Source organism: Xiphophorus couchianus, chromosome 3 (genome assembly GCF_001444195.1).
Source record: "Xiphophorus couchianus chromosome 3, X_couchianus-1.0, whole genome shotgun sequence".
NCBI lineage: Eukaryota > Metazoa > Chordata > Actinopteri > Cyprinodontiformes > Poeciliidae > Xiphophorus > Xiphophorus couchianus.
Genome location: NC_040230.1, coordinates 15,291,829 through 15,305,847, shown reverse-complemented (window position 1 = coordinate 15,305,847; position 14,019 = coordinate 15,291,829). Strand labels below are relative to the sequence as shown.

Sequence of the window (14,019 nt, the reverse complement as noted above, 5' to 3'; positions counted from 1 at the left end):
CACAATGATTAAAATAAAAATAAAAGTTGAAATATACTATTACAGGGTAAAATGCATCGATGATGATTACTGCAACTGGAGCTATACACATTCTTTTGTGATAACAGAAATATGTCTTAAGGCTGTGTATCAACCTGTTTGAGCTCTTCTGCTCCTATATTGCTTTTTTGATAAACCAGGGAGTAATGCTGCCCCCTGGTGTCTATTTGCTCTCCTTTTTATTTTATGCTGCAATAAGACAGAGCCGACAATGCACGGTTTAAATTAATGTTTATTCTTTCCAGGGGAAGAAACATTTAGCTTGAAGGTGTATCAAAAAGTAACTCAAGACAAAGAAATGCAGGAAATGAAATGAGAAATAATATTCACTTTTACAGTTACAATGAGGCAAGAAGAACAAAATAAACAAACAAGTAACTATTACAGCTCAGGTCAGTGTGTTTTTGTGTGTTTTTGCACTTCAGCTTTATGACAGGATGTCTGTTACCATTTCCTCGCTGGTGCGCAGGGGTTTTGTGTTTGCAAGAGTGGATTTCTATGAGCCGCTCACTTCTTCTCTGCCTTATCATTGAACTCCAGGAAGAAGTCGTTGCAGGCTACAGTTAGAGCTCCAACCAAGATGACAAACTCAGTGAAATCGACCTCTCCATCGTTGTTTGAATCGAGATCATTCATGACCTTATCCACAGCCTCTTTGTCCTGGGCATTCTGCATTTGTGAGAAAAAGGGAGTCAAATATGCATGAACTGTTTTTCAGCTGTAATATACAGTATGTATGTATGTATGCGTGTGTGTATGTGTGTGTGTGTGTGGCTTCATGTGCTTTCTTACCCCCAGGTAGGTGCCAAGCTCCGTGGTGAGCAGCTCTTTGAGTTCAGCCCTGCTCAGCGTGTATTTATCCCCCTCATTTCCAGAGTATTTGTGGAAGGTCTGGATCATCAGCTGCATGGCATTCTCCAGGGTGGAGGCATTCTCTGAGTTGGGCAAAGACATTCTGGAAAGGAACAAAGAGGAACGGGTTGGAGATGTAGCAAAGATGGTCTAAGTGGTGCTCTCTCAGGTAGAAAAAAAAAGTCAAAAGTGGCTAAAGCTTCTGCCTGCAGCGCGCAGTCTTTGCTTTCTCAATCTTACTCAGAGATTTTTTTTAAAAAGCCAAACTGATGAAGGAGTAAGAGTATTCTGTCACTGAATAAGCTAAACTGATACGAGTTGGAAACAATACCTAGAAGTTAGGCCTGTTTCATCTCTGACAGTTTTCCTGAGAAAAAAAAACTGTCCTCACTTAATGTGCTGCAGTGTATGGACCTCTAAGAGTTTGTGGCAGCCAGTTGATATGGGTGAAATCAAACTCTGGCCAAACAACAAGAGGAAGAGATGCACTCAGAGGCAACCTGATCCACCTTTTACTTTAGCTTAAAACAGCAGATACAAGTGTAAGGTCTTGCCTTTCTCCGACCTGCATCACCTCTAACCCGTAAGAGACTCATTCCGACTACTGCATCAGTTTTTTGCTTACCGATGCATTTTCTTTTTGTGGGAAGCGTGAGTCTGCTGCGTCAGAGATGAATAAAGAAGCATTTTTCAGCAGCTTTGGAGACATTGTTGTCCATGACATGAGGATTACAGGCTTTTCAGTAAATGGAAAAACTGTGAAAGTTAATTCTGTGCTTGTTTTTGCTTCGCATCGGAATAAAAAACTGCACTATATCCATAAAATGCATTTCTAAAAATGAACTTTACGTCATATGAAGCGAGACCTTCTTTGGTTCTTACCTGAATGAAGATGAAGCTCTGGCTTGATGGCGAGGTGCAGACAGAGGAGGCGATAGCGGCTGATAGGGAGGCTCTGGACGACGGCGCCTTAAATACAACCCATTTACTCCACCCAAACCACCTCTCTCCCTCCTTCCACCTGTTGCCCCATTGCATCTTCTCCACTCTGACTTCTCTGTTTACGCACCAGACACCTGTCATTGACACGCGTACTTCAAAGATCCACCTGCCGCTTGTTCCTGAGCTACTTGGACATGACATTTTCAGCGAAATACTGAAAACATACATTTCAGAAAATTAGAATATAATTTAAAAGGGTGCGTATTTCAGCTATTAAAAAAGTCAAATATTATATAGATTTCTTAGATCAAATGTTTTCTTTAGATGATTTTATAATTATGCCTTACAGATTATGAAAATCCAAAATGAAGTTTCTCATAAGATTCAAATATTAAATAAGACCAATGGGGGGAAAAACAACAACATTTCTTAGACTACCTTGGTGAAAAGTCCTGACAGCACAGTTGCCCTCAGCCAGCCACCCTCCACACTGAGGTCATTACTAAAGAACCTGGCTGTTCACAGAGTATTTTTAGAAACCATATTAATGGAAGGTAAAAGGAAAACGCGTGTTTAAGTTCTTCACAGAATAGTGACATAAAGCCAGTCAAGAGTTTTGGGGAGATTCACAAATTGTGGACTTTAGCTCCTGGAGCTTCAAGAGCTTCAGCAGTTAAACGATCACATTCTGTTACACTATTCCTGAATCAGGGACAACAGATGTGAAAAAGCACTGGAGTATTGCAAAGTGGTACAAAATCCTTTTTATTAAAAACAAAAAAAACAAAACACATAATCAAAGTTGATCAAGGTAAAGTGTGAAGTTTCCACAATCAGTGAGAGCTTGAAGTCCCATCTCATAAAGTAGTTTTTTTTTAAGTGCACAGTCAATTCAGTCATCTGGACCCTTCTAGTGTTTCATGCATCCCTCTGCTGAAAAAACCTGGACTTCCTGCAGATCACAACAGAGCCATAGGCTGAGCACCTCAATGGCACGTCGCATTTATGCAGCAAGTCATGCAAAGCAGTCGTGAGTTCCGGGGAGCAGATACTGCACATCATTGGGACACAGTGTTTTGGCAGGTTGATGCTTCTGTTAAAAATCTCCTTTTTGTTTGGTGTTAGGTAATATTCAAATTTTTTTAGACATTGTTTTTGTGTGGTTTTTATTAGCAGTATGTTAGAATCACCAAAATTAATAGACAACATGCAAATAACACTATCTCTTTAACATACGAGTTGCTTTTAGAGTTTAGTTACTGAAATAAATAAACTAATCCATCACATTTTAATCTATGATGCACCTGTTATATAAGTGAATTTGTATTTTGAGTTTAAACAGATATTAGTCCAAGCAGTGAATTTAATTGTTTGCAGGTGGCAACTTGGTTTCAATATGCAAGTCTGAAGCATATATTTGCAATATTTACACCTTGGTTTATGATAACCTGTTAGTCCAAGAGGATTTTCTGAACACAGTTGGCTTTTGTCTTCAGATGACATGTCAACCTTTCTCTGATGATTTATAATAAACACAGTGGTTTATCCTGTTGTGTTGTGCAACCCATTTGAATTTCATGCCAAAACAATGAAGGGAGTGCTAAGCTAAGCAGTGAGCCAAGATCAAGATAAATAACTTCATAACCTCTGTGTGTGGACGAGGTGTTCGCAGAGGAAAAGGGGGGCGAGGAGTACAATATCATGCCTGATATAGTATCCAGCTGGATTAGTGCAGCACTGGTGAACAGAGCCATTGCACCTGGCAGCCATACAGAGAAATCCCCATACAAAACCTTCACACAAAGAGAGGACATAACACACATGAATACTTTAACAAACACCTCCAAGGCGCTTTATGTTTGAGCAAACAGCATGAAAATAAAAGCTTAACCACAGTCACTTTTGAACAGGAACAGAAACATTCTCCAAATAGTCCATTGAAGGCACATTTCAGCAGGAACAGAAACATACTCTTAAACGGTTCAGATCCTCTTCACTTCATGTGTTTGTGTTAAAGATAGTCGACAGCATGCAATACATGCAAGGTCGAAACCTTTATGCGGAGGTGCTTTTGTTTTAAACAAGCCGTGAAATTTATCTTTGATTGTGCAGTTTTGGTAGGAGCGTCATCTTGCTTATGCGTCTTTGCCGAAGTATATTGTGTCAGTGAGTGGGGTGGCATGGTGTGAGCGCACGCTCCTACACGCCATATATGTGGATAGTGTTGCAAAGAGGCAGGATGGGGCACAATGGGAAGCATACTGTGTGTCAGGATCTGGTTGCAGCAGTACATGCATCTAACGGCCGGTGAGTCCGGCTTGTTAGGGAATTCACAGCTATATTTAGCAAGTGCGGCAGGTAAGGAGAGGGGAAGGAACGCAACGCTGCATTTTTATCTATCGGACAATGTGGCGAGAAACTACAGTGCATACAGCATCCTCAGTGTTTGCCTGCATCCCTGGTACTAATGTGTGAAAGGCCCTAAAATAAGTGAATCTTTTAGTGCAGCATAATGTCACTCTGAAACATTCAGAAAAAAAAAATACTACCTCCAATTTGAGAGTGAAAAGCTCTAGTGTTAGCTAATCACCAATTCTTGTTTTCTGATTAACAAATATGACTGAAAGTGAAGGAACCATTTCTCTTTAGCAGTCCTGAAGATGGGAAAGACAAGAAAACATGTTCCATTAAAGCACAGATGTGATGATCTAAATAAGTCAGGGAACGGGTACAAGAAAGGCAGAGTGAAACATTTTAAGCAACAGACAGGTTTATGTTCCCATCACCTACTGTGAGCAGGAAGGTGAGGGAAAAGAGGACTGTGGAAAAGAGTGACATCTTGGGCTTTACATTTCTCCGTAATAGCCAGAAAAGGTAATGTATGTTTGGGAAACATACAGAAAAAAAGACGTATATCCCATCATCACACCATAACGTGGATTTTCTAGAAGATGCTGGGATTTGACCCAGAAATGTGAGTTTTGGTCAGATGAGATACAGAGTGGTGAAGGATAAACCATCTAAATAATCTCTCAGAAGACAAGAGTACAGAGACTAGATAGATGTCTTGGTAAGAAATAAGTTTTTTTTCTTTTCTGTTCTTTTTTTTTCTAAGTAGCTACATATCAGCCTGTTCATTATAAGGCAGGGAGATGAAAATAATATAAACATAGGTATGGTTTATCATATGAAGGAACAAACACATTTTTTATTTCTTATATAATCCATAGCATGTCGATTATTTTGTTAAGATATTTATTCATTCATTAAGCAATTTACTTGTTGCTGTATTTTTGACCTCGAATTCATGGTAGAAAAAGATAAAGTGTAAAAAAAAATAATAATAAATACATTCCACTCCAGTTTTGATATAAAGTGTTTATTTTTTACTCATGTTTTCTTTACACGGTTATACAAAAGGACCAACTGAGAGAACTTTAATGTATAAAACTGTGAAGATGAATTTAAAAAAAAACATTGCAATTCAGTAAAATGACTGTTGACTTTTAATGAAGAAAAAAGTATACATAATGGCTGGAATGTTTCGACTTTAGAAAGAAGAGGATGCGCTTTTGTTTGACCATTTTGTGAAGACCTCTGCTCCTATGATGAGTTTGCTGTTGGTTCACTCTTGCTCTGACTCATACTGTTGGCAATGTAGCCAATCAGAGAGAGATATTCCTTGAAGTCGACTTTTCCGTCGCTGTCGCTGTCCAGGCCCTGCTGCATCTCCTTGATAGCAGAAGAACTGTTTGTGTCCTGCCATGTGGGACGCAAAGAAACAATCTGGGTTAAATGGCTTCATTTAACCCATTTGCATGCATAAGAGCAACCGATTGTACGTGCTCTCACCTCCATGACGCCACCGAGCTGGTTCTTGACCATTTTCTGGAAGGTTTTACTGTCGAGGCTCTCTTTCCCTCTGGCAGAACTAAGAAACGTTGTCACTATGGTCTTAATGGCTGACTCCATATCTCTAAAATTAGGAAAGACAAGGGCAGAGGAGGACAGCTGAGTGTGGAGAAGTGACAAAGGAAGATACGGTCATATCTTAGACTCCCAGACTCTCAAACATTATGCCTTTAAGTGGAGCTCTTGGGAATTTAATTAAAAGAGGCTATTTTTACAGTGTCTTTTTTTGCATATTGCCACATTGTAATGATAAACGTGTATTTTACTGGATTTTGTGAGACAAACCAACATCAAGAAGTGCAGAATAGTTAAGTGGAAAGATAATTTCACATAGTTATTAAACATTTTTGCAAGTAAAAAACCCCTTTCTGTGTTGCCTCCAAATAAAATCCACTGCAACCCGTTGTACTCAGCATGAATAATAAGCTACAGTTTATACACATAAATCCAGCTGTTCTTTGAAGGCCTAAGAGATTTTTTTAAGAGAACCTCAGTGAACAAACATCATCTTGAAGACCAAGAAAACACAGCAGGCAGATCAGAGACGCAACTGAGGAGAAGGGCAAAACAGGTCCACCAAGACTTAAAGACAAAACAATGAGAAGCAGTCAAGTGACCCATGGTAGCTCTGCGGGAGCTACAGAGATCCATAGCTGAGGCGGGACAATTTCTTAACAGACAACTATTACTTACAAGCTCCACTAAAGTATTTTTGAGGGAGGATTGGCAAAAAGAAAATCAGTGATTTGTACCTATAATAGGATTTGTACTTGGACAGACATGTAGAGGAGGAACCAATTTGCTAAAGAAGGTGCTCTGGTCTGATGGCATCCAAGCTGATTTTTTTGGCTTACATGCAAAACAATATGTGTGGCAGAAACACTACATGACGCCCTAAACACACCATTCTTACCATTAGACATGATGGTGGACATGTCATGCTGTGGGAATACTTTTCTTTAGCTCAAGATATTGATGCTGGCCAGAACTGATGGGGAGATAGATGGAGTAAAATACAGGGCAATTCAAGACAATCTTTTCAAGACTTTAAAACAGGAGTTTTCAACTGCAAACATGCAGCAATTTAAAAGCCCACAAGAATCAGGGCTACACATCCTCTGTTTAGATCACAGCATAATTATGTCAAATGGTCCAGATAAAGGCCCGACCTAGATCCAGTTGAGAATCTGCCACTGGATAACTTAATAATCATTTTTGTAAAGGCCTACTTTGAATGTGACTGACCTACATTACATAGAAATGGGAAACTAGACGTGCAAAACTGGTAGACAGAAAAGATATGCAGCTGTAATTGCAGTGAACAATGGTCCGACCAAAATTGACTTATTGGGACTTGATGAAAAAGCATGCCAGACACCTTTCGCATTTTTATGTAAAAAGAGAATTCAAAAGTCAGGCATTTTCTTTACACTTCAGATGATATCACCAAATACGTGATAACATTCAAAAACGTTTTTGTTGTACCGATTATGCTCTTCCTGTTAGAGCTGAAAATGTTTAATTTCTCACCTTCATTAAAGTAAGTTTTCAGTAGGTTTTCATTTAAAAAAACATCAGGTGAGAAGTGAAATAGAAAGAAAACTCAATATAGACTCAAACAGAATCAAATGACAAACAAACACGCTGGCAAAATGGCATGATGTCAAACAGCTGATTGAACTTTTTATTCTGTACAGTTACGCAACATTTTTTCATAATGCGTGCACATCCTTAAGCACTTATAACTAACAGAAAAAGTTAGAAGAATACAAAACAAAATAAGGTTGCACAACTGTGTCACAGCTAAGCTTTGCTTTACATAAGAAAGATGGGAAACACAAATTACGTCAGCACAAAGAAAACAGTGAGTGAAGTGGGAGTCAGTGAAGGTAAAGCCATGATCTCTGGCAGGAGAAATCTGATCCTAAAAAAAAAAAATAAAACACTCCAGGCTCTGAAAGTTCAGATTACTCCTCTATAATACCCATCTGCTGCAGCACACCTCCACATACTCTGCAGCAAGACGTGACTCACCCTGGTCATGTACGATCCATGAAACATCACTCAAGTGGTCAAGCAAGCGACCTGAACACAAACCCATTGCTCTATTTGAAGGAAACTAAACCAATCCTTGGATACCAAGCTTTCCATGAAGCTGCTGAGCTATAATAAATAAGATTTTGACCCAAATTTTAACCGTTTTGAACACAGAAATGTTGATTCCAGCATGCCACTGCACTAAAAGAATGGGTGTCTCCAATTAAGATAACTATGATGAAATCTCATCCATCTCCTACAAGATCAGGATCTTTATGTTGCTCATGCTGGTGCACTGCTGTGGTTTTCTGGGACACCTGAGCAGAGCAAATTATTACCAACACCTGTGCAACCCCCCCACCCTCACCACAGTGACTAATAGCAGCTGGAAACAGTAGCTCCTGTTTCACAACACTCTGCACAAATGAAGGCAGTAATGAGAATATTTCAGCAAGACTGCTGACAGCAAATAAAAAGGTACGTTGAACCTCTGCGAACTTTACCAGTGAAGTAAAAACGATATTCTACAGAAGCAAGCAGGGGCACAAATCTGTCTCGTATTACAGATGGCGCGTTGCTGGTGTTAATTTATGAAGGTGACCCAAAACATCATGTGGTTCACCCACAAGATGCAAATAAACCAAAAGAAACGCCAGTGAAACTAATGAGATGGAATTATAACTTTTTTTGCTCTTATTTGCAGAGCAGCCTTTCATGTCGCCATCAGGGAAATTGGTATTGTCTCTTGAAGGGAAAAGCATATAAACTCTTTCCGGATGTTGCATTATGACTCAAAAAATTCATTTTTCTATTAAGTTTTTCAATCAAAGCTTGAAAATGTATAGGATAAACGTCTTGCAGAGAAATCCAGGGTTTTTGTTTTTCCAACATTGTCATGCAGGCCAAACTTTAATCTCATGTGTCAATAAAAACTCCTTTATTTCAAAAATAATACACACATCACTGCTGAAGCTCACACAACTTTCTGGTAAACCTCCACAATTTTTTTTTAAAAACCCCAAAGTCTAAACATGATATTTTTGTCCCACTTGATTATTTAAGTTGTGACTCATCTAGTTTTCTTTTAGAAAATTTGTTGACGTTTTAGCGTATTTCTGTTAAAAAGAGGCTTGACTGTTAGGTTTAATGTGGATGTGGGAGTTTCCTTCACAAAAACTGAGCAACAGAAAAAGGAACTGCTCACAGCTGCAATCAATTAAAACTAACTGCTGTTGGTGAAGTCGACTCGAGTGACTTTAGAAAATAACAAACAAATCAAAGCCATAAACCTCTGATGTCTTGCATGGAGGATTATGGAATCTGACTGAAACAACATCATGATGATGATGTCGTATTTAGCATCGTATCATGCTAAATACAATTTGTGGCTTTTTCTTAGCAACGGCTTGTTAGAACGGCTTGTTTGACAGTAATCATCATTACACACAAAGCTTCATTTCCTGTTGCTTAAAAGCCGTTTCCCAAATAGAAACTGCAAAAATGGAAAGACAAAGAATGTTGAAATACTGCATGTTGTTTAGAATGGCACTGAAGCGTAAGTTTTTATGTAGGATAGTTGATTAGGAAGACTTCCTGCCTTATGAAAGCACCTTAAGAAGAACTTTATGCCAACTGCTCAGTTTCAAATGTGTTTTAATTATTGCATTCATGAATGATGACAATATTTCTGGTTAAAATTTCACTGAATAGCTTTTGCTTTTAACCCAACAAAGTCAAACTAAATGTCAAAGTGAGAGATAAGTTTTTTTTGTTTTTTTTTTTAGTAAATACAACCTGTTTCATAAGAGTAGCAATGTGTTTGTCTTCGTCTGTGTGTTTAGTGTCATTACTGAAACGTTAACCTCCACCTGTCTTAATATGTGACAGGCTTCCCAGGTTGTTTTTGTTTTGTTTTTTTGTTTTTTAAATGCAAGCCATTTCATTTCAGGGCAGTTAACTAAGTTCATGCTTTTCATGGTGAACTATGAACATTACTATAGTTTTAGTCCTTGTAAAATAAACCTCAAGCTAATTCTTGCACAACACAAGCCTGGAAAAATGCTGGAGACACTTGAGTCGAGTTGATCAGTATCAGCAGAGTGGAGTGAGGCTACTCTGCAGGATTTCCAGTGTGTATCGGAAACTACCCAGAGGCCGCAGCTTGAGTGATGGTGACGGATTCCTGGGGCGACGGCGTTGGGAGTAACTGTAGAAGCTGCTAGATCCTCTATCTGACACAGATGCCACACCTTAATACTTACTCTAGACCTACATTGATACACACATACACAAATAGACAATAACACACACACACACATACGCACATAATTAGAAGGTCAGCTTGGACTTCTGCTGCATTAACCTAATTAGCAGGTGAATGAGAGGCAGCAACCAAACCCTGGGTTTAGTTTCACCTCGACATACAACGAGCACACAGCTAACCAACCAGCAAGTAAACATCTATCATCAGCATGCTGCTCATTATTATTTAACAAGCTGCTATGAATGTCCCGACACCTTCTTTACATCCTTCACAACCCAAACAGCAAAGATGACTGCACACTGGAGTGTGCGCATCAGCGTCAGAGCAAATAAAACCGTCCAGCACACCGCCATCCGTCAGCGTCGCTTTTCAGCACGATGGGGAAAATTTAACAGCAAGACGTTTTGAGTCGAGGCAGCAGGATGACAGAAAAAAAAGAAAGAAAGAGAGGAAATGTTGGGAGAAAAAAGTGACCTGCAGTGGTCAGTGTTTGTTCTAAATGCATAAAGGGAAATTCTGAAGATTCCCCTCGGCACATATTCTCTCCGATTCAGAGTGTGTGAGGATCAGAATGACTCATGTGGAATAAATGCTGGTGTGAAGCTACACTCTTTGTTTTATTTGTACCAGTGATTCTGTTTAGGGGGAGTTTGACTCTTTTGTGTCGGCTTAGTGGACATTTCCAGCACATTAGTTCAGAGATTCACAGTCTACGCTGGTCCTTCTGTGACTTCAGGCTGCAAATATACATGTTTTCCTACACTCAATTTATTTCAGAGACATAGAGTTGAAGAACAGACAAAAATATACATTCTCAAAACCAAACTAATTTTAATATCTTAATATCTGCATTAATATAGCCTTTGGTACTTGCTGTAATTGATGGATCAAAGACTTTTGCTCCCTACCAAACAATCCTGAAGGAGCATTTTTGGCACAGAGTTTGTGTTCAATGTAAAAGGGCAATGATCTGAAGCACACCAGCAAGTTCACCTCTGAATGGCTCTAACAAAACAAAATAAACATTTAGGAGTAACCAAAGTTCAGACGTAATTTAAATGGGCAGATGTAGAACCTTAAGGAAACTAGAAAATCCTCCAAAATGGCCGAATTGGTACAAATCTGCAATAAGTAGGTGGCCAAAACTCCTTCACAGTGATGTGGCAGAATTGTTGCTAGTTATGCTTAACAGTTAACAACAGATGCTGTTGCCAAGGTAAAATGAAGTAATTAGGTGTGGCGGGAAATTATATTTTCACATAGGGACATGTTTGTATCAAACAATTCACAGTATTGACTATTGACTACCTATTTATAAGTCACATTAAAGGTTTGCAATTTTACAAAAATATATTGCTGAATTTTGAATTAACTCCAAATTTTCCTGTTTCCTTTCTTTCTCCTCTTTAATGACGTCTATTGGTTGTGAGCATGTTGGCCAAATATACAAGGCACAACTTGATGTGGCAATAAACACTGTGATTTGATATACTGTGCAACTCCAATTCACATCAATTGTGCCAACTTGTGTTTCCAAAGCTCTATTATATTATAATGAGTAGATAATTTCTTACATTTGCACTTAGATCGCATGCAAGGCAATAAAATTTTCACAAGTAACCTGTTATTCTGAAAAGCTCAGATTGCTATATTTATGTAAGCAGTCTGAGCTGATTTATTGTTTCTTGATTGATGTATTACAGTGTCACATTAGACACTCATAAAAAGACACTGGCATAAATGTGCAGCAGGTGATGACTTACTGTGTACATAAGAGGTGCCATGTTCAAACTGGTTCAGTGACTCATGTAGGTCCATCTTGTGCGTCTATTAGCAGCCACACTTAATGGGCTAAGGTAAGCTGAATGAAAAATGTAACTTTTTTCAGATATCTCTGAAAATCTTAAACCTCCACCGAACCTTCGCAACTTTTCTTGGGGGGGCGGTGGTCAGTCACTGGGATCAGTCACTGGGATCAGTCAATCCCAGTGACTGGCCACAGTCAATCCCAGTGACTGATCCGCTCCACCCAGTTCAGGTCTGTCTCATTAAGGTGTGACCGCCCCACCTCCTCCCTGTCAGCAGTCAGGTCACTGGCCTCCTCCGAGTCATTAACTACACCAGACCCGGCCTGTACGAGTTTCAGTACCGGGATCTTATCAAAAACTAAATAATTCAGGCTGATAAGAGACTACGCGGATCTAGACTGAAGACAATATGAGCGTTTTCAGGAACTGGGCGCACGTGTGCCAAAAAACCCCAAACAAACCAAAAAACACGGTTCTGATAAAGCTGCCGCGCTTAACGGTGACGGTGGAGGGTGTCTCTCGTTTAAATTTAGCCTCGAACTAATCTTGACAATTTGTCAAGCGATTGGAGGAAGAAGTGACACACGCAGGCAGCAAATGAATAAATAAAAAAAGGGTGAGTGGAGAGTCCGGTTTCTGTGGAAGTGTAAAGGGATTGGAGTTGAATTACTAACGAGGGGAAAACAACCCTAGCGGTCACCACAACAGACACTCCCAAAGAAGATGGTCTTGAGTTTTTAAGAGAGAGGGGAGAAAAAAGCAGCCTGGAATCTCCCGGAAAAGTTGCTTTAATTAGAGAAGGTTTTGCGCGGCATGAAAACCCCAAAAGAAAGCAGGACTCACCTAAAGCGCAGGAAACAAGAAGTGAACAGAAACTCTCAGGAACGGCTCTCTTTCCTTCTTCCAGATCCTCCTCACCAGATTAACCAACAGCGCATATCTTTTCCGTGATTTAACCTCCACTCCAGCCAACTTTTTTTTTTTTTTCTCGTTGTCACAGGGCGTGTGCCTGAGAGAGGAGGAATGTGGAAAGAGGCGAAGCTTGAACTCTTGTTTCAAGCAACACTTATGTAAAAAAAGAAGAAAGAAAAAAACTAGAATAATTCACGGAATATTCTCTGCCTTATAAATCCAAGGCAACCTATGTAGTTTTTATCATTGCATATCTATTTAAATGTAAAACCAAGTGCGCGCTCATGTTTGAGGTTCGCGCACAGATGTTCGAGCCACACCGACTTACATAAACAAGCGGTTTTTATTATTATTATTTATTTATTTGAATTGTTTCTTCGAGTTTCAAACAGGAAGACCTCATCTCATTCCGTCACCACCGCACCTCTCGGTCCCGGAGAGGCAGAGAGGGAGGTGATGTTTTCCAGGAATCGACCGAGCCAAGAGCGCTCACACAGAGCTTTTTCAGACAATGCTTTCCCACCCAGTTACTTTAATGACTGGCTTGTGAGCACATGTAGCTGGGAGTGAGTGCGTGTGTGTGTGTGTGTGTGTGTTGGTAAATGGCAAAGGCTGATTCTGGTACAACTGAAACTGTCTCAGCAGCGGCCCATGCCCTCCCTTCTGTCTACTAGTACACAGACAGAGAGTGAAGACTTGGCAGTTTCATGTTTCTCACTTGGGTCTCCATCTGTAGGCTGTTAGTGTTTTCACAAATGAAACACAGAAAGGTTCAAATTGAAATAAATTGTATCTGAGAGAGTCAATAATCCAGTTAAGTTTTAATACGTCTACATTTAAGAGTTTGAACCATATTTGGTCAATACAGTCCAGACTTCTACAAAGAAAACATCGAACTAAATCATATAACTCAAATAAGATCTCAAAATCATTTCAATCCCCATATAAACAGTGGTATCGAAACGTGTTACGCCTTCTGATTCATTTAGATTTTGCACAGTATATTGGAGGGAAATAATAAACATCAACCAATAAAACTATGGGGGTTTTTTTTGTTTTAAATCAGATACATTTGTGAATCTAATGCTGCTAAGAAGTAGCCTGTTTGTTTTTGCAACAAATCCCACCCAAACAATTTGATTTAAATTTAACAGAAGATGTTGCTTCACTTAAACATATTCTCTCTTGTCAAATCTCCTGCAGAGAAGAAAGACTCATATGTTCACATGGGATGTTTCATATATCAACTTCGTA

General features: G+C 39.4%; 2 protein-coding genes across 3 annotated transcripts; both read right to left on the bottom strand.

The window, feature by feature from the left end:
- Nucleotides 1-253: 253 nt before the first annotated feature.
- Nucleotides 254-2,133, bottom strand: s100t (S100 calcium binding protein T). 2 transcript variants are annotated; one of them, XM_028012388.1, is made up of 3 exons: nt 1,774-2,133; nt 832-994; nt 254-708 (listed from the first exon to the last, which is right to left on the bottom strand). In XM_028012388.1, exons 2-3 carry the CDS (start codon nt 991-993, stop codon nt 547-549), a joined length of 324 nt encoding a protein of 107 aa, XP_027868189.1. In that variant the 5' UTR covers nt 994; nt 1,774-2,133; the 3' UTR covers nt 254-546. The 2 variants fall into 2 exon arrangements, with proteins under 2 accessions (XP_027868189.1, XP_027868190.1); XM_028012389.1 differs by lacking the exon at nt 1,774-2,133 and having other exon boundaries at nt 832-1,754.
- A 3,063-nt stretch (nt 2,134-5,196) lies between these two features.
- LOC114141688 (protein S100-A16) lies at nt 5,197-12,851 on the bottom strand. The gene is made up of 3 exons (XM_028012390.1): nt 12,697-12,851; nt 5,686-5,809; nt 5,197-5,592 (listed from the first exon to the last, which is right to left on the bottom strand). The coding sequence occupies exons 2-3, from the start codon at nt 5,803-5,805 to the stop codon at nt 5,437-5,439; spliced, it is 276 nt and encodes a 91-aa protein (XP_027868191.1). The 5' UTR covers nt 5,806-5,809; nt 12,697-12,851; the 3' UTR covers nt 5,197-5,436.
- Nucleotides 12,852-14,019: the final 1,168 nt, after the last annotated feature.

Bases quoted from the DNA above. Each gene is read 5' to 3' on its own strand.
- LOC114141688 (XM_028012390.1), bottom strand. From the start codon at position 5,805: ATGGAGTCAGCCATTAAGACCATAGTGACAACGTTTCTTAGTTCTGCC. The intron at 5,593-5,685 runs GTGAGAGCACGT...CCCACATGGCAG, and splicing joins AGCTCGGTGGCGTCATGGAG to GACACAAACAGTTCTTCTGC.
- s100t (XM_028012388.1), bottom strand. From the start codon at position 993: ATGTCTTTGCCCAACTCAGAGAATGCCTCCACCCTGGAGAATGCCATG. The intron at 709-831 runs GTAAGAAAGCAC...TCACAAATGCAG, and splicing joins AGCTTGGCACCTACCTGGGG to AATGCCCAGGACAAAGAGGC.